At 61.1% G+C, this 27,456-nt stretch overlaps 2 protein-coding genes across 2 annotated transcripts; both read right to left on the reverse strand.

The window, feature by feature from the left end:
• Positions 1 to 24: 24 nt before the first annotated feature.
• Positions 25 to 4,632, reverse strand: LOC141977982 (CTD small phosphatase-like protein 2-B). The gene is made up of 10 exons (XM_074939817.1): positions 4,369 to 4,632; positions 2,980 to 3,157; positions 2,668 to 2,802; positions 2,205 to 2,319; positions 2,008 to 2,113; positions 1,741 to 1,827; positions 1,063 to 1,125; positions 461 to 540; positions 253 to 379; positions 25 to 42 (listed from the first exon to the last, which is right to left on the reverse strand). The coding sequence occupies exons 2-10, from the start codon at positions 3,140 to 3,142 to the stop codon at positions 25 to 27; spliced, it is 894 nt and encodes a 297-aa protein (XP_074795918.1). The 5' UTR covers positions 3,143 to 3,157; positions 4,369 to 4,632.
• Positions 4,633 to 8,297: 3,665 nt separating this feature from the next.
• ADAMTSL5 (ADAMTS like 5) lies at positions 8,298 to 26,734 on the reverse strand. The gene is made up of 12 exons (XM_074939283.1): positions 26,368 to 26,734; positions 22,791 to 22,860; positions 18,192 to 18,346; positions 16,602 to 16,662; positions 15,776 to 15,884; positions 15,483 to 15,610; positions 15,004 to 15,127; positions 13,879 to 13,962; positions 12,791 to 12,954; positions 12,166 to 12,409; positions 11,473 to 11,544; positions 8,298 to 10,349 (listed from the first exon to the last, which is right to left on the reverse strand). Exons 1-12 carry the CDS (start codon positions 26,484 to 26,486, stop codon positions 10,036 to 10,038), a joined length of 1,644 nt encoding a protein of 547 aa, XP_074795384.1. The 5' UTR covers positions 26,487 to 26,734; the 3' UTR covers positions 8,298 to 10,035.
• Positions 26,735 to 27,456: the final 722 nt, after the last annotated feature.

Raw genomic sequence — 27,456 nt, forward strand, 5'->3', positions numbered from 1 at the left:
AGGAACCTTGGGGCTAAAAGGGGCTCAAATGACCTTCTTATGCTTTTGACGGGAAGCACGCCTCACCTATGCCCCGTAACACATGACTCCCCCCTCCCCAAGGGAGGTGGGGGGCTGGGGGAAGAGACCTCTGACCCGCTGCATGGCACCAGATGGGGGTGAGCAGGCAGAGGGTCACACTGCCTTCGGAGAGCTCACCCCCAGCCTGTGCAGCCAGAGCCATGCCAGCTGCATCCAACACCCCCCACTTACCTGGTAAGGGAACCCTTGGAGGGAATCATCCAGGGCCACTGTCCTGGCCAGGTCTCTCTCCAGGATGGAAAGGTCCTTCACGTAGTAACCCTGCAGGCAGAGACAGTCCTGCTGATAGAGGCGGTGCCTGGGAGGGAGAGGCCAGGGCAGGATAAGAGTCTGAGCGGGGGCAGGGAGGAGACCTGCACCTCTTGCCTGGGACAGTCACCTGATCAGCTTCTTCTGAGGGTCCAGGACATCCAGGATCTTCTCTGTGTAGTCCTGCTTTGCAGTGGTGAAGATAAAGATCTGGGGGAAGAGCATGCAAGCAGGGCTTGGGAGCGGCTCCCCCACAGTAGTGTCTGAGCAGCTCCCAGACACAAATGGCATTAACCCCAGCTCACCCCCCACCCCCATATCCACAACCCTCCTCTCCCAGGAGCATCACCGGCTGTTACCAATGCGGAGCCGGAGGAACAGGGAGATGAACCGATGTGGTCAGACAGGGAGTCAGTGGCAGAGAGGGGGTTGACCCTGGGACCCAGTGATTCCAGAGATCTCTTCAGTCCAGAGATGAACCCCCAGCTGGCCTCCCCTCACCACCCACCCAGACAAGCCCACGGACCTCCGAATTCAAGCCTGGCTTTGGATCTGGATTCTGCAGCTGGGTCCTCTCCCTATCGCAGATGTCCCAGCACATCCCTTCCTCCCACACAGCGAACATCGTTACTCCCTTACACCTCCTGGCGTGGCACAGTGTTCCCCCCACCCCCAGCACATCCGTGCAGCACCCTGGCTGTGGGAGAGGGAGGCCAGGGGCCCAGCAGGTACCTCATAGGCTTTGGAGAGAGTTTCCAGGAACTCCTGCACGTGGGGACGCAGCTTCATGTAAACCTCAAGGAAACCAGGGGGCAGGAAGCAGGGATCTGTATTAATGGGTCCAGCCTCCATCCCCTGCACTGCAACCTCCCCCCAACCCAAACAAAACAACACCCCTCCAGCAAAGGCTTCTCATTCAGTGCCAGAGACAGAGGGGGCAGCAAGTCAGCTCAAAGGCCCATCGAGCTGCGGATCTGGTCCCCAGGAGCCGCTGGCTCCAGGGGATGGCCCAGTCCCTTGGCGTGCAGGGTAAGCCCACTCCTTCCTGACCCCCATGCAGGCTTGGCTTGCGCCCTGAAGCAGGAGGATCAGTGGCGCTTGCAGTTTGGATTTTAGCTACTGCAACTGCAGATGGGAAGGGACTGCTCTCCCCGCACTGCCCACCGGCCAGGGAGGGCCCTGGAGCCCGATCGGTGCGGGAGGGCTGCGGGAAAGGCCCGAGGCAGGGAGGCCAGGTGAACACGGCTCTCGAGCCCCATCTAGTGGGCGGATCGGGGGCGGGGCCCTTCTCCCCACTTCTTTCCTTGCTGCCACCTCCAAGGGCGAGGAGCCCCCTCCAGCTCCCCCCCACACACACACCTTGCCCCAATCACACCCCAGGCTGCTCGGCAGCCCCTGCCAGGCACTAACCCGATAAGCGTCCCCCTGGAAGTCTGTGAGGAAGGTGCAGTCGGCGTCCCGGCTGGAGGTCAGGGAGCAGCAGACCAGGGTCCCCTCCTACAAGCAGGGAGTGCGGAGCTGCTTTTAGCACCCTCCCCACACGCGAGGCCCCCACCCCAGCAGCACCCCGAGCTGGCGCAGCAGCCACGATGCACTGTACGGTGGCGCCAGGCCCACGGTGGGGATTTGGCTCCTTTAGGACGGGCCTGATCCCTGCACAGACACCCCCCAGCTCACCAGCTCCAGGACCAGCGTGCTCTCAGGGGTGCTGCGGGTCTTGATGGGAGTTTCTTTCCTGGGGGGCTTCTGGCTGGACCTGGGGGGCAGGGCCTTGTGGATGAAGCTGGATGGGTGGGGAAACAGAGAAAGGGGATTGGAGCTTCAGGGGTACAGCCGCCCCCGCCACCCCCCGTCCCAGGGAACGCCGTACTCACGGGCTCAAGATACTGGTTTCCTCTGGCTCATCCGATGGGAGGTTTCCGAAGTACACAACTCCACCCGTAGGCTGAGCCCCGGGCTTCCCTCTCTGCCCCCGAGGGCTCTCTGGCTCTGTAGGGACAAAAGCCTGGCTTCAAGATGGCCCTAAGTTTCAATGGGGACAAACTAGGACTTTGGGGCAACCAATGGGGCAGCACCCAGAGCCTGCAGGCTGGGGCTGAGGGGACCCAGTCCAGTCGATGTCCATGCAGCACAAACACAATCCCCAGAGTCGCCGACAGTGGCCCCCCCAGACCGAACCCTGGGCCTCCCCACACTCAGCTGCTGCCTGAGGGCTCCTGGAGGCCAGACAGTGGCGAAGCGCCCTCGCTGGGGCAGCTGGCCTCACATGCAGCCCCGAGGCAGGGCACGGGAGCGCCCGGTCATCAGGGGCCCAGCAATTCAGCCAGCCCCACTTACCCTCTGTGCCCAGGGGAGAGAAGCAGACGACGCCCAGGGGTGGGCCCTGGAGGGAAGCCGCCTTGCTTGCTGGGCTGGATGGGCACAGTTCGAAATGCACCTTCAGGGCCCTTCCCGTCAGCGGGGACACGGGCTCTGCGGGAGGCAAAGGGGGCAGGCGGTTACAGCCCATAGGAGGTGGAATGGGGAGGGGGGACCCACAGAAGAGTCAGCACAAGGCATCAGCTCTGCAAGGTGCTGGGCACGCAATGCCCATGGGGGAAGGGGTGGAGAGCACTGGGACACCACCCTCCCCAGCCTGAGCCCCCTCACCTGTAGGGCCATCCTCTCGCCAGCCTCTCCCCCGGCTCTTCCCCCCTCTGGGGGCACTCGCCTTCCGAACTGGGGGTCCCAGATCCTCCACATCGCCACTGGTCTCTCTGGGGCTGAAGGGCTTCTTCACCCGGGGCGTGATCTTACCCGAGCGCAGCATCATGGTGCGGACGGGCAGCTGGGGACGGTGGAGGAGACAGAACCACCCAGACCCTTCAAACAACCCACCCTGCATGGTTAGCGGTCAGTGGGAAGAGACTCAAGAAGGCTCAGCCCCCTCTCCAGCGTCAGCACCCCAGGGATCTCAAAGCGCGTCGCAAACGGCAACTGACCCTCAGTGTTGGAGCTGCCAGACCGGATCAGACCTGCGACCCGTCTCCGACAGCGGCCAGAACCAGATGCTTCAGAGGAAAGTGCAACCCCCAGCACACACAGTGAATTGTTAAACTGGCTCCAGGGATGTCAGGGGAGGGAGAGTCACCCCCAGAGACAGAGGCGCTTGGAGAGGAGCAGACCCAGCCAGCGGGGCACCTAGCAAGTGCCTTTGGAGCCACTTAGAGGGAGAAAGGGGCCAGGACCCCCAGAGGAAGTGGAATCGGTCCCTCCCCCACTCTACAACAGCCCCAACCCAGGCCGGGCAGGAGAGATCTGCCAGCCAGGCGGCACGGACACGGCTGTAGCCAGGGCCTGGCTGGGAGCCGCAGCCGAGAGGCCACTGAATGAACACAGCCCAAATCGCCTTCTGGCCAGGGGCAGGCTCGCTCCCAGGCAGGGGGGCCCACGGCTCCGGTGATGGGGAGGCAGAGGCGTCATGGCTGCCTTGTCACTGCCAGGCCTGCCCCAGACAGAAGGGGTCACACGGCCCTAGCACCAGCTGAGATGAACGGTACAGTCACTTTAGTACCTGGCCCTCCCTAGCAGCCACATCTGCTCCAGCATCCCCCATGGGCGTGACCAGGGCTTTGGCTTGCCATCCACCTGCCCCAGGTGCAGGGATCGCCACGAGTGCAAAGCAGCCGCTTGGCCCAGGCATGAACCCCCTGCACAGGGGGCAGGGCAGCAGGGAGCCAGGCCTCGGGAGCAGGGCCAGGGGGACATCATGGTGCGACACAGGAGGGATCCCATCAAGCCACCTCCTCTCCCTAGCTCGGTTCATCCCTGGGGTGTAAGCGTAGCCCAGAGGCTGGGGGGAGCCTTGTCTGCTCAAATAAAGAGACCAACACCTCTTCCATCTTTCTGTAACTGGCACCAGGCAATACAGCGACAGGCGCTTCAGGAAACCAGCTGCCCATTGCAACAAACGGGGGGTCCCAGTTCCAGGAGAACCAGGATTTTGTTCAAGTCTCTCTGAGGCCTGAAAAGGCCCAGCCCAGAGCTGGCAACACTCACCTAGCCTAGAGACCGCAGCCCATCAGGGAGAGGAGTCATAGAGTGAAAGCCCCCAGGGCTCCGTTTTATTGGCAGGGCTGGTTAGTAACGCAGCCCAGCTGGGTTTGCAGGTCATCTGGGTGCATTTAAAGGGACGGGAGCTTTAAAAAAAAAAAAAAAAATCATTCCAACGCACAGAGCCGGAGACTCAACCATTCAAGCCCGAAACGAATAACGTACCCCAGCTTTCTAACGGGTGCATGCTATGGCTCCGGAACCTGAGGGGTTAATAGCACTGGCCGGGCCACTAGTGTAGGCAGGTGCTTGCAAACTTCACCCACACGGGTCTCAGGAGGTCTCTCGTTCCTGGCCCGCGGCTTCCAGCGCTATTCCGGTTCCCTCACCCTGCCAATGCCCCTCGATCCTGACCCGCAGGCCCTGCAGCTATTCCAGCCTTGGGTCACCCCCCACAGCCCTGCCAACACCCCACGGTCCTGACCCGCAGGCCCTGCAGCTATTCCAGCCTTGGGTCACCCCCCACAGCCTTGCCAATGCCCCTCGACCCTGACCCGCAGGCCCTGCAGCTATTCCAGCCTTGGGTCATCCCCCACAGCCCTGCCAACGCCGCTCGACCCTGACCCGCTGGCCCTGCAGCTATTCCAACCTTGGGTCACCCCCCACAGCCCTGCCAATGCCCCTCGATCCTGACCTGCAGGCCCTGCATCTATTCCAACCTTGGGTCACCCCCCACAGCCCTGCCAACGCCCCTCGATCCTGACCCCCGGGGACCTATTCCAGTGTGGAGCCCCTCCCTGCAGTTCTGCCACTGCCCCTCAGTCCCATCCCCACCCCCCACTCCAGTCCTGGGGTTCGTCAGCAGCAGCTGCCGGCCATGCCAATTGCTGGGGTGTTTCCCCTGCTACGATCAAATGTCCATGCTGGGCTGGGTAACGACCCGACAAAGTCATTTCACTTCTGACCTAAACCAGAAATTAAGACATAAGGGGCTAGAGGTTGGGGACGGTGAGTCAGGACTCTGGGTTCTGTCCCCAGCTCTGTCACGGACTCACTGTATTGCTGTGGCCAAGTCACTTCCCCGCTCTGTGCCTCAGTTTCCGCATGTGGAAAACAGGGTCAGTCTACCCCCCCAGAGGGACTGTGGGGCTGCGTTAATGGCTGAGCTCCTGGGATGATGCATGCTTGCTGCAAATATTGTCACAAGTGGATTTGCTCCTTACAGCATCTGTGAGTCCTGGGGAGACTGGACAACGCCGTCTCGTTTCCTCTTTGATTCTGCTGATGGCGGAGGGTTCACATGGGAGAAGGACGGAAAGATGAAACCCCCGTGCCTGGGGTCTGTCAGACACACATTGCTCCAGCCCCAGAGCCCCCCACACCGAGCCCAGCTCTGTGGTCCTTGTGGTGCCGGTCAGATTCCAAACAGCCCGCAGGGGGCGCCCCACTCCAGCTGTGAGGTGTCCTCGGGGCCGGCTGGGTGTTTTCCATGGGGACGCGAGGCCCCCAGAAATGCTGGTGGATGTTCCATGGAGGACTCAAAATACACAGCCCGCCATAAAATCTTCTGCTTCACTCACAGGTTCGTGGCCAGGTGACCTGCCATCAGGAGCCTGCGCTCAGCCCTGGGTGCCATCCCTGGGATCTGGAGTGGGAATTATTTCAAGCTGCAGCTGGAACCCGAGAAAGAAGGGGTGGGAGGGGGCGATACCTGTGCGCTCACGTGTATATGTGTGTGCATACATGCACATCTGTGTGCACACGCGTGCACAGGCGTGTTTGTATATGCACTCATGAGCCTTCACGTGTGTATCTGTGAGCAGGTGGGCGTGGCCGTGCATTATCACACATCCCCAGCCTTTATCACTCCCTCCCCCCCCACCTCAGATTAGTTTAAAGATCACAAGATTTTTTTAAATTCACAATGTGGGGCTGGGTTTCTTTGCCTCCTGGCTGTTGAGTCTCTGGGTGTCACCTTTTCAAGCTTTCTGGGCAGCCTGGCAGGCGAGAAACGTGCTAGGGATTTAAATGCAAGCTCAGAGTCTGATAAAATCACCTGACTCCAAGAACTGGGGCTTTAAGGAAAGCACCTGGTATCGTGAGACTCAGGTTAAGATCACGAGAGCTGGCCACGTTGTTTCAAGGGCTTTCTCTGCCGGACACTCACAACCCCAGTGCCCCAGGCTGCTTTGCAATGGGAAGCCTAACAGATCCCAGCAACCGCATCCTCCTGCCCTGGACAGGATGGTTCCCTTTGCAGTGTATTCCCCAGGGCCATGGGCCAGCCCATCCCTTCCGAGGCTATTCCACAGCTTGCTAGATCTCACCCTCAGGACCCATTTCCTGCTAGTGCCCAGCACCGTGCTCTGAATCCGCTCTCAACAGCATCCCAGAAGCAGCCGCATTTCAGCAGCCTGGTTAGCCATCTCTGGAGTGGCTGGAGCTATGAAATGTCAACACTTATTGCTTCCTGCACCCTGCAGCCTCAAGTAGCCAAGCGCAGTTGTTCAGCAGCCTTTGAGTCCCAGACTTCAGACAAACATCCCGCTCTCTCTCATGGCGACTTGACGTTAGTTCTTTCTTGATGCGTTCTCACACTCGTTGGGGTTGGAACCCTCCAGCTGTCCCGGGTGGAAGGCAAACAAAAGACGCCGTTGGTAGCACAAAGCCTCTAGGCCTGTCAAGGCCACAGCACATGCCTCAAAAAATCCATCGGGGACGACCAGGCCCCACCTCTGCGATGCAGACCCCGCTCAGCCGTGAGTTCACAGCCTGTTCCCGTGTTGATTTGTCATCCTGGGACGGAGCTGCCCTTTGGCAGGCGCTTTGGGTCTAGGGGTGAGAGCTGAGTGTGCTGGCGGGGAAGGAGCGAATCCTGCCGCCACTGTTAATTGTGACAGGGGCTTTCCAGCTCTTTTCCTGGAGATAAAGCCGCCTGTTTCGGGAAACAGCTCCAGATAAGGGAGCGGGGCCAGAGCGCTGGCTTCTGCCGAGCTCTACCCAGGCCAGTGCTTCCCTTTCTGCCTCTCCCGCTCCTTCGCTGGGATGGCAAAGTTCATCAGCCGAGCGGGTCGTGCTGGGAGCCTGTTGGAACGCTGCTTTGCAAACAGAGAGCCATCAGTGTCATGAGTCAGGAGGCCTCAGTCCCTGGCTCCGGTGATAGCAGGGCGGGGCTTGCCTACTTCCTTGCCACCCTGCTGCTGTGACTCAGTGGGTGACACGCCCTGGAGCCCTGAGGTGAGGCTGGCACGGAATCACTGGGGTGCAGGGCCCCACCTGAGCCAGGGGCTCCTGCAGAGTGATGGTGAGGCAGGAGCCCTGAGTGGCGGGGAGATGCTGGCTGGGGTGGGGGGGGAGGCACATACAGCACCAATGCATGAGGCTTTAAGGCCTTTGCCCACTTTGCGTGGAGGGCCTTAAAGCTCCCCAGGGAGCATCTGTAAACGCAGGAGCTGGCCAGGGCGTTCCTGGGTAAGGCCCCAGCGCTGTGTGGAAAGGTGCTTCCCCGGGTATCTGAGAGCAGAGAACGCATTGGCTCCATGGGAAGGGATGTGGGGTTGGAGGTGCGGGAGCAAGGTCCCTACCCCTCTGGGATCATTGCAGATGTAAAGGCAGGAGCTGGTGCTTGCCCTGGCTGGATGCTGGCTCATTACTGACATTCTGGGCTCCAGTGGATGCAGAATTCCTCCTTTCCCTGCAGAGTATCAGTTAAACAGCCCAGAGGTGGCTGGAAGAGAGCTGGGGCCCTGGACATGCCAGGCATGGTCCGGGCTCAGGCACTTGGCCAAACTGGGGGAGAAAGGCTTAAATTAAAAACACAGCGACATATTTTATTTTGCAAAAATAAATTACCCCAAAAACACAACACAGAGAAGGGATGGGGTGCAGCAGGGAGCCCCGCATTGGCCTGACTCTCCCGGGGCGAGAGGCTGGGCAGTGCCCTGATGGAAGCAGGCAGGGGGGCTGCAGAGGGGTCTGGGAGGGAGCGCCACCGAGGGGCAGCTAGGGGCAAGTCTGGACTACGTGTTGGGTTAGCAGTGCATTCAGGAGGCATTAGGGAGGGCCCGCCTCCCGCTGTGTCCATCTCTGACCCCTTCCCCTTCTGCCCCCAGTCCCAGGAGCCTCCACCCCTGCGAGGCCCATCTCAGCACACGCCCTGCCCATTCCTGCAGAGCCCACCTGCTGGCATGTTCTGGTGTGTCTGTCTGCCCCCTCCTCCGACTGCCCTGGCCCTAGGAGCACCCTCACGGGCGGGGGCCACCCCTCTCTGGCTGTACCACCCCCCCTCAGGTGCCCATCTCATGGTGTGCCCATGCCCACTGTGCCAGCTCTTGGGAGCCCACCCCTAGGCTGAAGGGAGCGTGTGGCTCCCAGCAGGAGCAGGGAGTGGGGCAGGCCGGGTGAGGATGGAACAAGGACCCAGCCCAGCTGGGAAGCTCGCCTGGCATGCGCTGGTGGGCCCAGGCAACGGGGCTGGCTGGGCAGATGGAGTCCAGGGCACCTCCCGTGGGCTTGAGGGTGGGATTCCAGGGACTCAAGCGTTATCACTGCTGGGCAGAGCCGGGAGAGGAGCACACGGCAGGCATCAGTGTGGGCGGGGTGGGGGCGCAGCACAGCAGTGTCTGATCCCAGAGACTCGACTCAGAGCAGTGGCCAGGCGAGAAAAGCCGCCCAGCCCTGCACCAGGGAGAGGGGGCAGGGAGAGGGGTTAGTTACAGACAGACACAGACGCTTTGCCTCGGGCGCTCCAGACGAGTTTAGGTGTGTGAGGGGCGGGACTTGGGTGGGTGCTGGTATGCACGGCGGGGATGCGGGGGCTGCAGAGTGAGCTTGTGTGTGTGTGTTTGCATGTGTAGGTTTGCATGGTGTGCTAGCGTGTGCATGTGTTTGCACGATGGGCAAGCGTGTGCGTGTGTGTTTGCACAATGGGCTAGCGTGTGCGTGTGTTTGCATGGTGTGCTAGCATGTGCATGGCATGCTAGCGGATGTGGATGTGATGGCTGGGTTCTCACGCCGTTTGCACCCTGCCTGGCAGGGATTTCGCAGTGCCAGGGCTGCAGGGAGGTGACTGAGCAGGGTGGCTACTGTCTAGTAACTGGCTTGCTGCGAGGCTCATGGCCTGGATTTGCCCCTGTAGGGAGGCACTGTTTTAAAGCCCTGTGTCCCCTCGACCACCAGGCGTGGACTCGAACATCCTGCCCTGTTGTGAAGCCACATTCCCATTTTACCCCTTGGACAGCATGGCTGGATCGGGGAGAGACTGGAGACTGAAATCCCCCCGTTCCGCTTGCCCTCTGCCTTCCTCCGTCACTGCCGTCCCAAGCTGATCTCAGCAGCCGCTCTCCCATCAGCTCCCAGCTCTCACCCCCATGGCTGGCACTCGAGGTGAGGGTCTGGCTGCACTGGGAGCAAGGGGGTGACTTTAGGCCAGGGGTACGTGCTTGCATGAGGGCCCTGCCTTGGAGCCAGCCAGCCCAGGGGTGAGTGGCAGGTGAAGGCAGCGTTGGTCAGACTGGCTGATCTGAGGGGAGCTCTGGATTTTGTGGCATCACCCCGAGTATGTACGGGGGAGGGCTGGATGGAAACGGGTCAGGGCGCCCCCAAACCGCTCCCCGCCCGCCCTGTCCACGGCTGGGCTCTCCCCCGCTGCTGCGGGAGGGGGCTCCCACCCGGTCACGCCGGCCTGCCCCGGGCGCAGTGCCCGGCGATGTCCCGCAGCAGCACGTCCTCGCGTGGCGACCAGGGCCGGGCGTAGCTGCCGCGCTGCAGCAGGATGCGGTTGAGCGTGTGCTCGTAGTTGACGTGGCGCCGGGCCATGAGCAGGTACTCGTGGCGCTCCAGCAGCGGGGGGCAGTCGCAGGCGTTGGAGACCCACACGTACTCCCGGTGCACCAGGGGGAAGCGGTTGCGGTAGGTGTGCTTCACCTGCACGTCGTAGCGCGTCTCCTGCCCGATCGGCCGCTTGGCCAGGATCCGGGCCCGGAACACTGCGGGCGAGAGCCGAGTGAGGGGTGGGCGGGGAGAGCGGGCGGAAGGGGAGCAACAGGCCAGGCGGAAAATCAGCTGCCCTGGGGCGCTGGGGAATGGCACATGGGGCCCTTCCGCCTCTAGGGGGCACCACCTTCAATCCACCCCATGGCGGGGAACTGGCTGCCCTGGAGGTGCTGGGGAATGGGACATGGGGCCCTTCCGCCTCTAGGGGGCACCACCTTCAATCCACCCCATGGCGGGGAACTGGCTGCCCTGGGGCGCTGGGGAATGGGACATGGGGCCCTTCCGCCCCTAGGGGGCGCCATCTTCAATCCACCCCATGGCGGGGAACTGGCTGCCCTGGGGCGCTGGGGAATGGGACATGGGGCCCTTCCGCCTCTAGGGGGCACCACCTTCAATCCACCCCATGGCGGGGAACTGGCTGCCCTGGGGCGCTGGGGAATGGCACATGGGGCCCTTCCGCCTCTAGGGGGCACCACCTTCAATCCACCCCATGGCGGGGAACTGGCTGCCCTGGGGCGCTGGGGAATGGCACATGGGGCCCTTCCGCCTCTAGGGGGCACCACCTTCAATCCACCCCATGGCGGGGAACTGGCTGCCCTGGAGGTGCTGGGGAATGGGACATGGGGCCCTTCTGCCTCTAGGGGGCACCACCTTCAATCCACCCCTCAGGGAGAACTGGCTGCCCTGGGGCGCTGGGGAATGGGACATGGGGCCCTTCCTCCTCTAGGGGGCACCACCTTCAATCCACCCCATGGCGGAAAACTGGCTGCCCTGGGATGTTGGGGAGTGGGGCCCTTCCGCCTCTAGAGGGTGCCAGCTCCAATCCACCCCACAGTGGGGAACTGGCTGCCCTGGGGTGCTGGGGAATGGGACACGGGGTTCCCCTCAAGGGGCACCAGCTCTGATCCAGCCCAAGTGGGGAGCCTGGGTGGCCAAGTTTTTTTTTTTAAAAAGACAATGTGGAGCCAAGCTCAGTGCCCACCGTGCCCCGGCAATCCCTTCCCGGGTCTCCTGGCCTGTTCCAGTCCCGCGTGGCCCCTGTGCCTGCCCCGGCTCCCTCTCCCTGCCGTGTTCACGCTCAGCCCCCCCACAGGGGGCTGGGCCAGGGGCTCTTACCGAAGTCACTCTGGCAGTAGTGGCGGATGCGCTGGGACTTTCCCTTGGGCGTCTGGCACCTGCCGCAGCTCCCTATGGGGCACAAAGCCAGGGCAGTCAGTGGGGGGTGGAGGATCGTTTGGGGGGGATGCAGGCAACCCCGTTACCCTGCCCGACAGCTGCAAGCCCCAGCGGAAGCCCCCAGGGGCCGAGGGAAGCTGTGTTGTGTCTAAGGGTGGGGCTGGGAGGGAGGGGGCTGTGGTGGAGCATTAGCAGCCCTGCTGGGTGGGCGGGGGGTCCCACATCCCAGCAGCCAGGGGAGCCCCATGGACAAAGGGACCTGGGGCCAGGAGGATGTTTAGCTCCGGATCCAAACTTCCCCCAGGGCCCTAGGGGCTCAGATCTGGGGCTTTGGTTCTGCCCGTTGGAGCGCTAGGGGCCAGGGCAGAACTGCAGTTCGGATCCCAGTCTGGAACCGCTCTGGGGTGGGGCGCTTCTCTAGCCCTGGCCTTCCCCCCTGCCACCCCCATGGTGCTATATCTGCCCCCCACAGCAGAGCTGGGATCCTGCTGCCAAGGTGGCTTCCCCTGGGCTCTGCAATATGCCCCCATGGGGTAGCATCCTGCCCCAGTCCGCTCCAGCAGGGGCAGTCAAGGTACTGTCTGTCTATCGTCTGGGCCCTGGAGGGAAGACCCATGAGGACAGAGCAGGCACCTTTTTGCGTTGTGTCTGTGGGTCCCCGCCGGGACCTCTCCGTGGTCGTGTCCCTGATGCTGAGGTGCGTGGGGGGCACCAGTGTGGTCCAAGGCCCAGGCTGGGGCACACTGGGTGGGTCCAGGTCGACCCCTCTGGGCTGAGGCTGTCGCAGGGGGCTGGAGTCACCCTGGAGCTGCCCGTGCCGCTCCCTGGGGAGCCAGAACTCGTACTCGATGCCCGGGTTCGGCTCCTGGAACAGGACCTGCTTGGCCGGGGGAAGACGGAGAGCTGCCTTTGAGCCCACCCATCAGGCTGCATGAGCCCCCCGCGTCCCAGCTCCCACCTGCCCGGGGGCATACAACAGTCCCCCCGAGAGACCCTACAATAACGAACCAGGGTGTGCAGCCCAGCAGCACTCGGGAGAGACCCTACAATAACGAACCAAGGTGCGCAGCCCTGCACTCGGGGGAGACCCTACACACATGCTGGGGGAAGTGTGTGTGTGGGGGGGGGCTGTTCTCCCATGCACCGGGGTCCCCGGGGTGTTACGCTGTCAGGGCACCAGGAAGATCAGCCTGTGAAGGGGAGACAGAGATGGGGCAGCCCCTAAGCCCAGCTCGCTCTCTCCCTCAGCCCCCCTCACCATGACGTGCAGATCCTCCTCTGTCGGCCCCGCTGCCTCGAGGGTCTCGTGATTGTCCGCGTCCCGGGCATAGCGCACTGTGGTGCCTGCCACCTCGTACGCGCCCGGCCAGTCGATGGCCCAGTCCCCGTTGATCACGTACTGCTGCTCCCCGTTCATCAGTGCTGCAGAGAGACACAGAGTGGCCCAAGTGAGAGAGAGGGAGGACTGGGGAGGGGACCTGGGGGGGCACAGTGTGCGGGTCTGCTGGGCTCGGGGGTGGGGGAGAGGCACCGTGGGGTAAAGCTGCAGATGGTGCAATGGCATTGGCTGGTAGCTATGCCATTTTGGGGGGAGGATGCACAAAGGGCCCCAACCCAGCATAGCTTGGCTAGGCAGTAAGATTTAGTGGTTACAGCAGGGGGAGGGAAGTGGGGTCTAGTGGTTAGAGCAGGGGCAGGGTGGGAATCAGGACTCCTGGGTTCCTTTCCCAGCTTGGGCAGGGAAGTGGGGTCTGGTGGTTAGAGCAGGGGCATGGTGGGAGTCAGGACTCCTGGGTTCCTTTCCGAGCTTCGGGAGGGAAGTGGGGTCTGGTGGTTAGAGCAGGGGCATGGTGGGAGTCAGGACTCCTGGGTTCCTTTCCGAGCTTCGGGAGGGAAGTGGGGTCTGGTGGTTAGAGCAGGGGCATGGTGGGAGTCAGGACTCCTGGGTTCCTTTCCGAGCTTCGGGAGGGAAGTGGGGTCTGGTGGTTAGAGCAGGGGCATGGTGGGAGTCAGGACTCCTGGGTTCCTTTCCGAGCTTCGGGAGGGAAGTGGGGTCTGGTGGTTAGAGCAGGGGCATGGTGGGAGTCAGGACTCCTGGGTTCCTTTCCGAGCTTCGGGAGGGAAGTGGGGTCTGGTGGTTAGAGCGGGATGGGGTTCCAGCAGTCAGGACTCCTGGGTTCTGGCTTAAAGGCACCTTCCCCAAGCACAATCTCGCTCTCGCCGCTCCGGCTGTGGGACAGAGAGTCACTCCAAGTGGAATCATCATGTGGTCTGTGGGGGGGGCGGAGTCAAGTGAGGCAGGGCGGGGCTAACAAGAGGCCATGGGGTGGGGGTGGCTCCTCCTACCTAGGTAGTTGCGGCTCCAGTCGGTGACCTTGATGCGCATCGCCCCTGCCGGGATCCTCGTCACGTTCTTGTACCCAAAGAAACCTATGGGTGGGGGGGAGACAGGAGTCAGGGCAGAGCCTGGGCATGTGGGAGGCTGGTTCCTCCCGGCGCTGCAGCAACGTGTGGGCTGAACCCAACGGCGCCGCCCCGGGGGCAGCGAGAGGCCAGCTCGTCCTGCACGGCTCCCCCAACTCGTGTCCAGGGCGGGGAAGGAAGCGAAGGCTGCGGCGTGGTTTGGAGCTGGCGGGATGTCAGTTTCACAGGCACATGCAGGCATGGGGGGCACTGGATGGCTGGGGGGGGCTTAAGTGGGGCAATGGGCCTTGGGATCCCTTCTCCCAGGGGTCACCACGTCCAATCCAGCTCCGAGGTCACCATCACAGCCACCCTGGGTGGAAGCCGTCTATAGCAGCCTCTGGAGAGGCCCAGGACTGAAAGGGGCTCAGACGGCCCTCTGCCCCCCTGGAGGGCAGGGCTCAGACATGCTTTGGGGGTGTAGAAGGAAGCTTGCCCCGGCGCCGCCCTGTTGGGAAAGACCAGCAGCTTTCTGGGGGCTCAGCCCTTTCCCCACAGGGGCCAGGCCTGTGTCTCCTGGCGTCACTAGGGTGTGGCTGCCAGGGCCGTGCCAGCATGCAGCTGGGCACCCTCCTTCCCTCCCCTGCCGCTACTCAAGGGGGCCTGGATTATTTGCTAAGCCACTAGCAAGGCTGTTACTGTGCAGGGAGGGGCGTGGTGGGCACTGAAGCCTGGCACCACAGCAAATGGGGTTTTGCCTCCTGTTCCCAGAGCTGGTCCCCATCTCTGCAGCACCCCCCATTCCCCCCACGCCAGCTCATCCACTCTATCAACTGCAAGGCTTGTGCATTGCCGTCGAGCAGTGGGGTTGCTCAGTTCCTCCTGGCCAGTGGGTTTGTCCCGTTTGGTGTCAGGAAGAGGATATGGTGCCCGGAGCAGGGAGGGGATGGGCTGGTGCAGTGCCAGCTCCGAAGGGTGGCGGGCGGGGGGCAGAGCGTGCAGCGGAGGAGACAGAGAGGGAGCGTTGAAGCCAAGAGCCAAAGCATTCACCCCTGGAGAATCAATCACCGGAGGAGGGGAGCGCGGCCCGGAACACCCTCTGCACGAAGAGGCACGAGTCGTTCCTGCCATCGCACAGGCCACAGGCGTCGCTCCGAGAGCCGGACCCCAGGATCCCGTCGCAGCCCGCTGTCTGGTGGGAGAGGAAAGCGGGCGTCAAGAAGGGCGAGGTGGCTGCACCGGATATCCCTACCCGGCATGGGACGACCCCCAGAATGAGCGGGGGCTGAGTCAGCCCGGAGTGCTGGCACCTCCCCGCATTGCCAGGGCTGGGACTCACCCACCTACGTCCCCTGAATGCAGGGTCTGCGAGGTGGGTGAGCCTTATCCAGCATCCCTTGTTGCCGTGGCGTCGGCAACCCCTTGGGTACCAGGCACAGGGCGAAACCCCCCCTCTGCCTGGGTACGCCAGGCACTGGCAGACAGTGCTGGTCCCAGTCCGGGGCCCCCCACGAGCCCCATGCCCTGCAGCACCAAGCGAGCCCTACCAAGCACTGGCCGCTGATGCAGAGATCCGGGGAGTCCGGGCTGCAGCGGGTCCCGTCCAGCACTCTGCCGAAGGTGTAGTAGAAATTGTGTCCCACCGCCAGGCAGTTCAGGTCGCAGAGGTTGGGCGCTGGAGGAGAAAGCCGGGGATGGGAGCGGTTCCAGTTTAGGGGCCAGGAAACCAGCAGGCCCTGCCGTTCAGCAAGGGCCGCTGGAGAAGGGCCCCCAGGCTGAGAACAGAGAGGCAGCAGAATGGCTGTGCCACCGCGGGGGTGGATTCGAACCCAGGACTCACCTCCATGAAAAGGAACCCACTGGTACCTCGCCTGGCTCCCCAGGATGGGCTTGCCGTCATACAGGGAGCACTGCACGGCCCGGAAGGGCACCGAGCTGCCAGGACACTCCTGCAAGGGAAGGGCACAGGGCTGCAGCCTCACAGGGGGGCGACCCACCTTGCCTTGGCCATCGGGCACGCGAAGGAATGGCAAAGTGCCACCGAGTCCCGTCTGTACTAGCAGAGACCAGCGGGCAGGTTATCATGCACCCGGCAGGGGCACCTGTAAATGGGGCAGGTGGCGGGGAACTGCAGGAGGCCCAGAATCAGGGAGAATGCCCATGCCCAGTGCTGGTCTGGATGCCTGAGCTCTGTCTTTCCAGGCAGTCAGATGAGACGTGAGTCTCGAGATCAGAGCAGCAGAGGGGCTGGGCTGGAGAACACAGGAAGGGACCACCCACCGCGGGGCTCTGCCACCGAGACAGGATGGAGCACGACCCAGTTGTGGTAGCGACGGACAAACCTCCAAGGGGATGGGGCAGAGAAGCGGCCAGCCGCTGGCATCCACCCCTCTGGGGGCTGCAAAGTTCACGCGAGGAGCGGATGGAGAAACTGAGGCACAGAGAGGCAGGACCCAGCCAGGCCAGCGGTAGAGCCAGGAACAGAACCCAGGTGCCCGCTGTCCCGGTCTAACACCCTACCCATTGCACCCTGGTGCCTCGCTCTGAGCTGGCAGCTCCGTGTTGCTGTGGCATCGTGTGTTGGGGGGATGACACAGTGCGGATATAAACTGGTTCAGATGCACCCCTCCCCCACTCCAGCCGCCGTCGCTCTGGTGCACACTCACGTGCAGCTTGCACACTCGGTACTGCCGGGGCTCCCCTGCACACAGCTCCTCTTCAGGGAACCTGCGGTAAAAGCACCTTAGGACAGCGGCTCCCAAGCTGCCAGGCCTTCCATCTGGGTGGCAGGGCAATGGCAGGGTCCCATCATAGGCCCTGTGCCCAAGGGAGGGAGCCGGGGACGGCGGCGGGGCTGGCTCTGCCGCGCCCGTTCCGGGCAGGGGTTCCGGGGTGGGGCGTGTGGGGTGCGGGAGCTGCGACGACTCGCTGGAAGAATGTGTGGTGGCACCACCACGGAGCAAGAGGAAAACAAGGCGGAAGGAAAAGGTGCCCGAAATCCCAGGCAGGGCGCAGAGCCAGACGCCCGCCCAGCCAGCCATGCCTCCCGGGGCTAGCCAAGGCGAGCACTGTTGCTTGCCCAGACGCTCGGCTTACATCCCCGCCGAGGCTGGGGAGCTGGGGGAGTGGGGCAGAGCGTGCCCTGAATCATGCCCGATCTCGCCAGGCGCCTCCCCGCCTAATCAGGGCAGAGATAAGGAACCCGCTCACCCACGGACTCTGGCCAACCGGCATAGACAAATCCGCAGGCCTGCACCCCGTCCATGTCTGCCTGGGATCCCAGCCACAGCCAGGGGTCCCCAAAGGGGACTGATACCCCAGTGCACACCCCTCGGGGTGTGCGTCATGGATATCAAGGGACCATTGGGATCATCTAGTCTGATCCTCAGAGTCAGGTTGAGCCCAGTCACTTGGAGGGAGGGGGTGGGGGTAGGAACAGCAGGGGGAGGGGGGAGGTTGGGGGGCAGCTTATTCTGCCCAAGTTTAAGCTTTTTTATTTCTCTCCCCACCTAGAAATCAGGCCAAGCCTGTGTATTTTCCATGCAAAATGTCAAATGAAGCTTAAAAAATTTCATCTGCAATTTTGTGCAGGTGGGAACATACAGAACATTCCCACCCACCCCCGCCAAATAAAAATTACTTTCCTTCCACATTTTCCCATGGAATTTTTCAGATTAACTAAAAATATTGTTATTCTCCTTCCCCCGCCCTCCAAAAAAGGGGAAAAAAACCCCAAATCAAACTTTTGTCATTAGAACCCTCCCCCAAAGTTTCAATCCAAATTAAAATGCAAAGTCGTCGGAAATGCCCCAGAGAAAAATATTTTTCCATGAGAACCTTTTGGGCCGCTGGAGAAATCAAGCCTGTTCCTTGGATCCCTGCCGGCTGGGCCATGGAATCCAGGCCAGCCTTTGCCCAGGACTGGCGCAGCTGGCCATGCTGGGCGCAGGGAGGTGAGAGGGTTCGGCTGACGGCCTTTGGGCAGAACCAGAGGTGGATTCCTGGGCCTGCCTGGAGTGGAGCCGGTGGTCTCCAGACGTGCATGTCGCTTTGTATCAGGGTGCATTGCGGAGGGGTCATTCGCACCCTGGGCAAAGACCTCTCCCATGCCCCACATCAGCACTGGCCCTGTAATAACCAGGCTCAGATGCCCTGTGTCTGGTCCCTGGGGGAGGATGCCGTCATGCCTGTTCCATGCATGGTCACACGACATGGTGAGGGTTCCCATGGTTCTCCCCCCTGGATCCTCCACTCACCGGATGCATTTCCTGGTGCGAAAGGAGGCGCCGTCCCCACACGTACTGGAGCAGGCGCTCCAGGCTCCCCAGGGCGTCCATTCCCCATGGCCTGGCTGGCGCCTTTGGCGGGGCTGAGGCTCCAGGCCGAACGCCAGGGTCCTGCTGGCTGTCCCCTACTTAAAGGAAGATGACAAAGTCACCCCTCCTGGATGGGCCAGTCCCTCGCAGCCCAGGCCTGCCCTGTGCCCCTCCAGTTATACAAGCGACATTTCCCACAGGGGCCCCTCAACCCACACCAGGAGGGGTGTCTCAGTCCCTCTGCCCTCAGATCCTCCCCCGCCCCACACCAGGAGGGGCTATCTGCCCCCCCCATACTCCCGCTGCTCCACACCGGGAGGATCACCCACGTCCATCCACTCCCTTTGCCCTGTCACCAACACGCCCAGCCCAGTGCAGAGATGGCAGATCCCCAAGAACCTTCCCCGGTTCTTTTGTTACACAGTCCCTGGAAACCGCCGCGCAGCTGGCACCGGCCCCCCCAGGCTCCCTGCCAGTGGGGCATCCTGGGACACTCGCCATGGGGGGAGCACAGCTGTAGCACGCTGGAGAGAGTTGCTTCCAATTGAGCAATTTTGGGGGGGGGGGCGCGGGCTCAGAGTCAGGCGTGTGGTTTCCATTCACAGTTTGGATGGAGGCCACGGGCGGCTTGTAGCTATAACAATAAGGTCTGAGATCTGCCCAGTTTGGGCCACTCGAGAAGGCTTGGGAGGCGGGGGGGGCGGGGGGAGAGGGGGGAGTCTGGGCCACATGGCTTCTCTGGTGGAGTCAACATCCTAGATCTCCCCCACCCTCACCCCTTTATTTTTGCTGGGCAGTTATCATCACACAGTGAAATCACCCCCCTCCCCCTCCCCAGCCCTGTAATTGTCTCCTTCTCTGGTTTCTGTCCCTTCCACTCCTTTCACTGAATCCTGCAGGATCCCTCCAGCGCCTGCTTTATCTCTGCTCCGACGTTTGGAATGAAGATTCCTTCCTGGCTTCCCATCCCCTGGCTCCCCCCCAGCCAGGCCTGTCTCCCCTTCCAGTCCCCTGCCCCGCTATCCATTGTCCTTCTCAGACAGTGATCGGGACGGGGTGGAGGGATCGGCCTGGGGAGAAGAGTGATGAGCCCCACGCTGGAGAGTCCAGAGCCAGATCTGGAGGGGAACTTCCCCAAAGGTGGGCGGGGGGGAGATGGATACACCTTTACTTGTACTGCCCCTGGCTAAGCAGCCCCAGGGGGAGTGGGACGACATGCTAGCACCCCGCAGGGGTGTGACTCACAAGAGCTCAGCCACCACCATGAGAATGAGATAGATAGATAGATAGATAGATAGGAATCTGTCTATTACACTGGTGCTCCCTTTGCCCAGAGCTGGAGGCAAGAACATAAGAACAGCCCTAATGGGTCAGATCAAGGGTCCATCTAGCCCAGTGTCCTGTCTTCCAACAGTGGCCAATGCCAGCTGCCCCAGAGGGAATGAACAGAACAGGGAATCATCCAGTGATCCATCCCCTGCCGCTCATTCTCAGCTTCCGGCAAACAGAGGCTGGGGACACCATCCCTGCCCATCCCGGCTAATAGCCATTGATGGACCTATCCACCATGAACTTATCTAGTTCTTTTTTGAACCCTGTTGTGAAGGCCAAGCCCATAACATCCTCTGGCAAGGAGTTCCACAGGTTGACTGTGCGTTGTGTGAAGAAATACTTACTTTTATTTGTTTTAAACCTGCTGCCTGTTAATAAACCTGCTGCCTATTAAAAGCTGGAAGCTGGAAGGAACCTCCAGGCCCAAATCAGCTGCTGCGACTCTGGGACTCCCAGCTGCCGCATTCCTGGGGCCGGGTGATGGAAAAAGCAGATCTCCCCCCCACACTGCACACGGAGTCACACGCATGAGCACACACATGTGCGTGCAGGCACACATAGAACGCCACACAAATATCGTACACACATATGCGTGCATGGGGTTTTGCAGGCCTTGTCCTACACAAATACCCACACGCACGCACACACGGATGCACGGGGGCCTGACCGCCGGGAAAGCCAAGTGCCAGAAGCTGGTGAGAGACACGGGGGTGGGCTGCGAGTGCAGAGCATCCCCCATGTGGAAGCTGACCCACAAATGAGCTGTGCCAGGGTCCAGCGGTCACCCGTTCTGGTGGCAAACTACAGCCTTCCACCCCAGGCCTTTCTTTGATGCTCCCTGGGGCAGCTACCACCCCTGGCATTCAGCCAGACCGTGGGGGCTCAGCCCCCCTCTCACTCAAACGTCCCCTGGAGCTGTGGGTGGAGCCACCCGTGCAGGAGACCAGGGGGCAGATGCACCCAGGGCCCCATACGTGGTTGCCCTGCAACCTTGTGCCAAGTAGGCACAGTGCACAACTGTTGTGACCAGATAGCGTTTGCGCCAGGATGCAGAGCTCTGCCATGCTGGCAGAGAGGAGCCCCTGCCTGTGTCCTTAACCCAGCCCTAGGACAGGAGGGATGATCTCAGTGCCGTGGGTGGGTCCCTGCCTCTGTGGTTAGGGTGGGGGAGGATGCAGGCCTATTTGGTAATTTGCACACCAGTTACTTCTTGTCTGCAGCGTGTTTCCTGGGGCCTGCGCAGGGCCTTCTCTGCCACGCCCAGAGCTGGGATTCCCAGGGCCCCTTCAGACCCACCACTGCTGTGCTGGGTTAGATTCTTCCTTTGCTGACGGGCTCCCCTTGTGACACCCTCCCTCTCTCTCCCCCTCACAGTGCAAATGCTGCTCAGAACGCAGGCACCAGCCCACGTGGAGTTTACAGCCGAGCTGGCCTGTAAAGTGTGATCCCGTGATCAGAGCAGCGGGAGGGAGCCAGGACACCTGGGTTCTCACCCCAGCTCTGGGAGGGGAGTGGGGCGGGGGGTGTCTAGTGGGTTAGAGCAGAGTGGGGCTGGGAGCCAGGATGCCTGGGTTCATCTCTGGCATTAACTTGCGGTGTGGCTCTGGGCAAGTCCCTTCTGGGACACAAATATGCCCTGGCAAGGAACATTACATCAGTGTCCAGCCACCGCACTATTTCACTGACAGTCTATCCCAACAGCGAAAACCCAGCCTCTTCTCTTGGGGAGTGTGAGATGTTTGGAAGGGAAGCATCTGTACAGATACGTAACACGCAGAATATTGGGTTCCAAACCCGGGGGGGGGGGGGGGGGACTTGTCACCTGCAGCAGGGTGGGTCTCCGAGCTGACTCAATGCACACTGAGAACAAGTCACACCTGTCAGCTCGGCCCCGCCCTGTGGTAGTGATTCCTCCTGGCCGCCTTGGGTAACCCCCAACAGCGTCACACCTGCCCTGCGCTGCGGCTTACTCGGCACCCCCACACAATTGGGCTGATCAGTATCAGCTCCGTGGGCATTCTGCACTGGGCCCTCTGGGCGCTGGCCGGAGAATCCCAAGGCCTGGGCTGTTAACTCCCCAGCAGATGCTGGGATTAATGAGCTACGGGCAGAGCTGGAAATAAACAGGGAGATGAGGCGGCGGGGTCATCTGGCAACTGGGAGAGAAGCAAACGGCCAGGCCTGGCTGGATCAATTCACTGGCTCCTGGACAGGATCTCCCAGGGGTCTCCTATGCTGGTGCCCAAGCCACCCCACCCCAAAGGGGGGACCAACCCAGCGACCTGACCCTGATGAGCTGCCAACCCTGCCTCCCGAGGAGCAGACAAGAGGGGAGGGCTGGGTCAGCCAGTTAAAGAAATACAGAGCAGCTCTGGCTGCAGAGGAATAAAGCAGCTGAGAAGAGAAGAGACTATTTCCTGTATGACGAATGGAACATGCCTCCTGCAACGGAGGCCCACTGCTGCTGGAGATGGGGCCCTGACCCCTTGTGGCTGCTACCGATCCCCCACCGCAGGGGTCTGTTACTCCCAGAATCTTGGCCAGCTTCCAGCTGGAGGCATTTACATCCTATCTCCCCAAAATCCCCTCTATAGCTGTTGTTGCTTTGTGTTGTCAAACAGCTGCCAGCTCTCACTCCGGGGGGGCTGCATTGCAGTGGTGGGTGGGAATGCTTAGATAAGGACGGATGAATTGCTATCTACCAGTCAGTTAGCCAGATATAGTGGCATTGTGACCCTTGGCAAGTGCTTCAAGTTATTTTTATTTCCAGAGCTTTGGGAGGGCAGAGACTCCCATGCTTCTAGGCATGAGCCAACCCGTAAATCACAGGGGTCAGGAAGGAAATTTCCAAGGGGGCAGGTTGTTCCATTACTGTCACTGCAGGGTTTTGCACACCTGCCTCAGAAGCAGCTGGTGCTAGCCACCATCAGAGAAGGGACGCTGGGCTAGATGGGCCGTGGGTCTCATCCTGCCTGTTAGTTCCTATGTTCCTCGCTTGGTGTGTATCTAGGCCTGTTGTCTGTTAGGGGTCGGTGGGATCCTGCAGTTACAGGTGGCGATACCACGACGTGCATCAGTGGGGACAGATATCTTGGGAGATGTTCAGATCCTACATGACCCCCACTCTGCTGCAGGCTTGGGCCAGGCCTTAGGGAAGGTCTGTCCTCCAATCTGACCTGTCCACGTGGTCTCTTCTCCTCCACTTACCTGAGTGCTGCCGATGCCCCAGCCCACACTCAGCCAGGTCAGGAGCAGGACGGTCCCCAGGGAACTGTGCCTGCAAAAAGCCAGAGAGAAAACTCAGCGTGGATTCCAGAGTTTGCCCTGCCTGGCATGTCAACCCCCCAACTCCCCGCTAGGTGGCAAAGGCTCCCACATTGCTTGCCTCATGGCACTTACACAGACCAGGCAAAGGAAGCACTTTGAACCCCCATTTCACAGAGGGGGAGACTGTGGCCCAGGGAGGCGAGTGACTCACCCAGGGTCACACAGAGAGGCCGTGGGGGAGCTGGGAACTGAACGCAGGTCCCAATCCAGTACCTGACCCACTGTCAGTCACATGCTGGCCCCGCGCGTCCCTGAGATGCCATGGGCCGAGGCTGCTGTTCCAGCCCAGGCAGGCATGGGGGGAGCCAGCGAGAAAGGCCAGGCTGGTGTAATTCTGCAGATTCAAGGGGGCTGGAGAAGCAGCCAAAGCTATTGAGTTTGGCCGGTTCTTAGAGGCACCTGGGGGAACAGGGATGCGGGGGGAGCCCTCTCTGGAGTGTGTGTCCCCCCCTTAGTTACCCACATTCATGTCCACAGGTGCATAACAGACACAAGGGAGACAGGAGCCCTGCGAAGCAAGCTTGGCTTGGTCCCGGCCCTCCCCCCAGATTCGGCCTGAGCCAGACAAGACACACAGAGATAAGACAAGACACAACAGCTCAGGTGTGAGATCATCAGGGAAGGGAACAAGGTGGGGTGGATTCCTACAATCCAGTGGGGGTGGCGGGCTGACTGGAGATGGGGGGGGGCTGGGATGAAAAATGTGGGGCCAGATTTTGACCCTCTCCCCTGCCCCTCCAAAATAAATGTCTTTGTTTTGGGGGGTTCAGTTCAGACCATTGTGGGGGGTCAAGCTATGAAAGCTGCATCCACATCTGGGTTCCAGGTCCAGACCCCACAAATCGGGGGGTGTTTGACTGTGGGGTGAGGTTAGGCCCTTGGCAGAGATGTGGGGGTGTGTGTGGGAGGGGGAAATGGGGGGGGCTGGGAGGGGCGGAGGAGACAAGAGCGGAGAGGCCAGCCCCCTAGGACGCGGGCCAGCCTCATGGGTCGGGCACTGGCCTGCGACTGGGACCTAGGTTCAGTCTGAGTCTGTGCCACTCCCCGGGTGAGCTTGGCCACTCCCCAAGTCACTTTTCATTCCCCATGGGCTGTTCAGCTCCTGGCCACTCTGCCTGCCTGGAGAACAGCCCGACTGGGAGGCATTGCTCCGCTGCCCCCCCCCCACCCCCGTGCGGCATTGGCAGGACAGGGCAGAGGTAGGATCCTGCGGTCCCCGCTGGGAACCGAGCTGAAAGCGAGAGGTGAAACCCTGAGCTGCTGGTAGAACTGTCAGGGCACTCGACAGCTCCTGCTCCGGGCTTCGGGGCTCTTTTCCTGGGAGATGAGTCACGCGGCCAGCCTGGGATATGCAAAGCAACCTCCTCTCTCTGCGTGAGGAATGCCACATCCACTCAGCAATCCGCCCTGCACAAAGGGTGCCGGTGTCTAGGATTTGTCCCTAGCATTTCGAGACCAGAATGCTTCTAGAATAATGCAGGCTGCTTCTAGAGCGTAGAACTGACATAGTGGCTAGGAGGCTCATGCCACCAGCTCACCCTGGGTTCTAGAGCACTTCAGAACTCAGGGCAGGGCTCCGGGTGCCTGGGGCTGCACCCCAGACAGACACACACAGGCACACAGAGTCCCTGCCCCAAAGGGCTTGTGATCTATGGGAGTGCCGGACTGCGACACCTGCCTCCCCGTCAGCCTATCCTGCGGGTTCTAGAATTTACAACCCCTGAGAAATGAGCCAGGTTCTAGAATGTAGACGCCCCGGGCTCACATGGGGTACGCGGAGGCTGGGTCCCCTAGGCCTGCACAGGGTTCCAGAGCGCACACGGGTCTGGGCCGAAGCAACAGGCTCACATGGGGTTTTCGAACCCGGTGGGTTCTAGACTGCACCCCAGTTAGAATTCCTTGAGCTCTAAAACATAGAACCCTCCTCAGAACAGCGTCTGGTTTGAGGGCTTCCGGTTCCATGCAGGGGAGAACAAGCAATTAGTTTGCCTTGAAAAATTCTATCTTAACCACCCCTCCTCCCACCCCTTCTGACCCCCAGCTGCCCTGGGTTTTCCCGCAGAGTCACAGAAGTTCGGGCTGGGAAAGTCCTGCTGGAGTGTTGTCTCCATCCGTCCCTGCTCCCCCTGCCTGGCTGACGCAGGGAGCTTTTCGAGATGAGTCCCTACATCGTTCAAAAGATGAGTCAGACATGGAACAATCGGAGGTGCAACTGGGGGTATCGTTTTGTGTTTGGTCCCTTTGCAGGCCCCAGAACAGAACACGCTGGCCAGAGCCCTGCCAGGACGCCAGCCTGGGCTGGTGATGGTTTCACTCGCTGGGCCAAACCCTGCCCTGCTCTTGAGTGATACACAGGGAAGGAAGGTAGAATCCAGCCCATGGTGCAGAAACAGGGCCCCAGTCCTGCAACCGGACACACACTGGGCCTGATTCTCCTCTCACTCATGCCAGAGGGGGATGGCATGGGTGAGTGAAGGTGGCAGGATCAGACCCATTCACCACGCTGAGATGCCCTCTGGGTGTGCCAGTGATGGCGAGTTAATGCCATGCCCGTGTGTGAGGGTGCGGGGGGGGCAAGGATCCCCAGCTCCTGGAGGTACCTTTGTTATCCTCTCCTCACTGCAAAGTCACAGAGACTGCAGCCAGCAGATCACCAAGCCCTCCACGTGGCAGCTGGAGGCCGGTGATTTGCAGAAGCAGGGCACGGAACATCAGTGGCACCAGCACCTGGCACACCAGCTGCCCCTGCCAGGCCGGAAGGGGTGCCGTCTACATGCAGAGAGCACCCACGGAGTCCGTCTGAAGCTATGGGGTCAGGTGGGGGGAATTCTCTTCCGATCTCACAGGCTCTGGTCGAGCGGGTTTTATTGGAGCCTGAACTGTTCCTGATTTAGTATCACAGCAAGCTGCAGCAGCCGGGGATGCTCCACCCGGGACATGACAAGTTTTCTCATGTGGCCGGGGCGGTGGGGGACGGGACAGGATGGGGAGGACAGGATGTAAGAACCCTCCCAGCTTCTAAATCACAGTGAAACCCACACACCACACCCTGCAGCCTGCCCCCACTCTGCTTTAAGCAAGCACCTTACGCTGCCCCCAGCCCAGGTGAGTTAGAGCTCAGAGACCATCTCAGTGGCCTGCCTGGCTTTTGCTGGCTGAGGGTTCCCTGTGCCGTTACTCTCTCTAAGCTGAGGGCAGGGAAGGAGTACGATCAAGGAGTTAGAGACGGGCGAGGACTGGGAGTCAGGACTCCTGGGTTCTGTTTGCTGACCGTGAGCAAATCACTTCCCCGCTCCGTGCCTCGGTTTCCCCCATCTGTACATTCGGGGTGAATAACATTTGTGGAGGTGGGGGGGCTCCCATGGCTAGTGCTCGCCACACATTTGAAGAACCTTCAGGCGACAGGGTCTAGAGAAGGACAGATTGCAAAGGGTTAATAAGAAAAAAATACTCTTACCAGACGCTCTGGGAGCCCATAGTCTGCTGGCTGGATGTCAGGCCCTCCTGGCACCCCTGGCTTTCTGTGCCCACTCCTCTCCTTCCGCTAATCCTGGCATCAGGTGGGTGCTTTGCCATCCCAGCTCCCACCTGTATCTCCTGGATGCTGGTGGCTTGGGCTCACTTCCCAGAGGGGAGCTGGGAACTAACTGTGCTAGGTGCCCGACTTTCTCCCAAAGATTTCAGCGTCCAATCAGACCTGAGCACCCGGACGGGGACTTGCACGTGGGGGAGAGTCCAGCCCAGCTCCCCTCTCCAGAAACTCCTGCACTCTCATTCCCAAGCAGCCCGTAGCCTTGGAGTCTGGCCCGCATCGGCTTGGACGGCGTCCCATGTGCTGATCCTCCAGGGGGTGGGTGGGGGGGAGGGAGGTGGGGGCCGTGCCGGGGTAACCAGTTCCTGGGTTTAGCTGTCCCAAAACGCTGGAGGAAGGTGGGTTCTCATGCTGGATCTCCCAGCCACGCAGTGTCCCATGCGGTTCCTCGGGGAGGGAGCTAAAGCCCTTTTCCTTTCTCCTCCCCTTACGTCGTTTCACTTTTTAATGCTCTGATCCTGCCTACAACAACTGGTGTTATTAATATTCATACCCAAAGGTGCACATGGCCGTCCCGGTTTCCCACTTAACCCTTAAAGGCCCATGCTGCTCTGATAGGGAACGCACCACGGCCGTGCCCTTCCCTAAAGGGAGCAGGGCAAACTGGCCGGGCGAGTCCGAAGTGTTTTCCCCTTTCGGAGGAAAATGCTGAAAACCCCACCGCTGATTTGTTTCTATCGGGCCGGGTTTGGAGCCAGGGCAGAAAGGGTAAGTTAACTCTTTGATCCATGGCATTTTCCAGGCTGTCGGCCAAACCTGCCTTCAGGAGGTGTTGGGCCATATCAGCTATAAATAAATACACAGGGCCAAATTCAGAGCTGGTGGAGGAGGGTGCCAAGCAGGCCAAAGCCAGGGGTGATGTAAATGACTTGTGGAAGCTCCTCAGCTGGGGTCACACAGGCCTGCTCCTGATCATGCTTCAGCCCCGGTGTAAATCAGGAGTAACCCACGGGA

This window comes from Natator depressus, chromosome 25 (genome assembly GCF_965152275.1).
Source record: "Natator depressus isolate rNatDep1 chromosome 25, rNatDep2.hap1, whole genome shotgun sequence".
In the NCBI taxonomy this organism is placed as follows: domain Eukaryota; kingdom Metazoa; phylum Chordata; order Testudines; family Cheloniidae; genus Natator; species Natator depressus.

Coding starts and splice junctions, on each gene's coding strand:
- LOC141977982 (XM_074939817.1), bottom strand. CDS start 3,142: ATGATGCTGCGCTCGGGTAAGATCACGCCCCGGGTGAAGAAGCCCTTC. Junction 1,828..2,007: donor GCACGCTGGTCCTGGAGCTG/GTGAGCTGGGGG, acceptor CCCTGCTTGTAG/GAGGGGACCCTGGTCTGCTG. Junction 1,126..1,740: donor TCCAGGGGGACGCTTATCGG/GTTAGTGCCTGG, acceptor GGTTTCCTTGAG/GTTTACATGAAGCTGCGTCC.
- ADAMTSL5 (XM_074939283.1), bottom strand. CDS start 26,486: ATGGCAAAGCACCCACCTGATGCCAGGATTAGCGGAAGGAGAGGAGTG. Junction 22,861..26,367: donor ATGGGCTCCCAGAGCGTCTG/GTAAGAGTATTT, acceptor GGCTTTTTGCAG/GCACAGTTCCCTGGGGACCG. Junction 15,128..15,482: donor GCATCAGCGGCCAGTGCTTG/GTAGGGCTCGCT, acceptor CTCTCCCACCAG/ACAGCGGGCTGCGACGGGAT.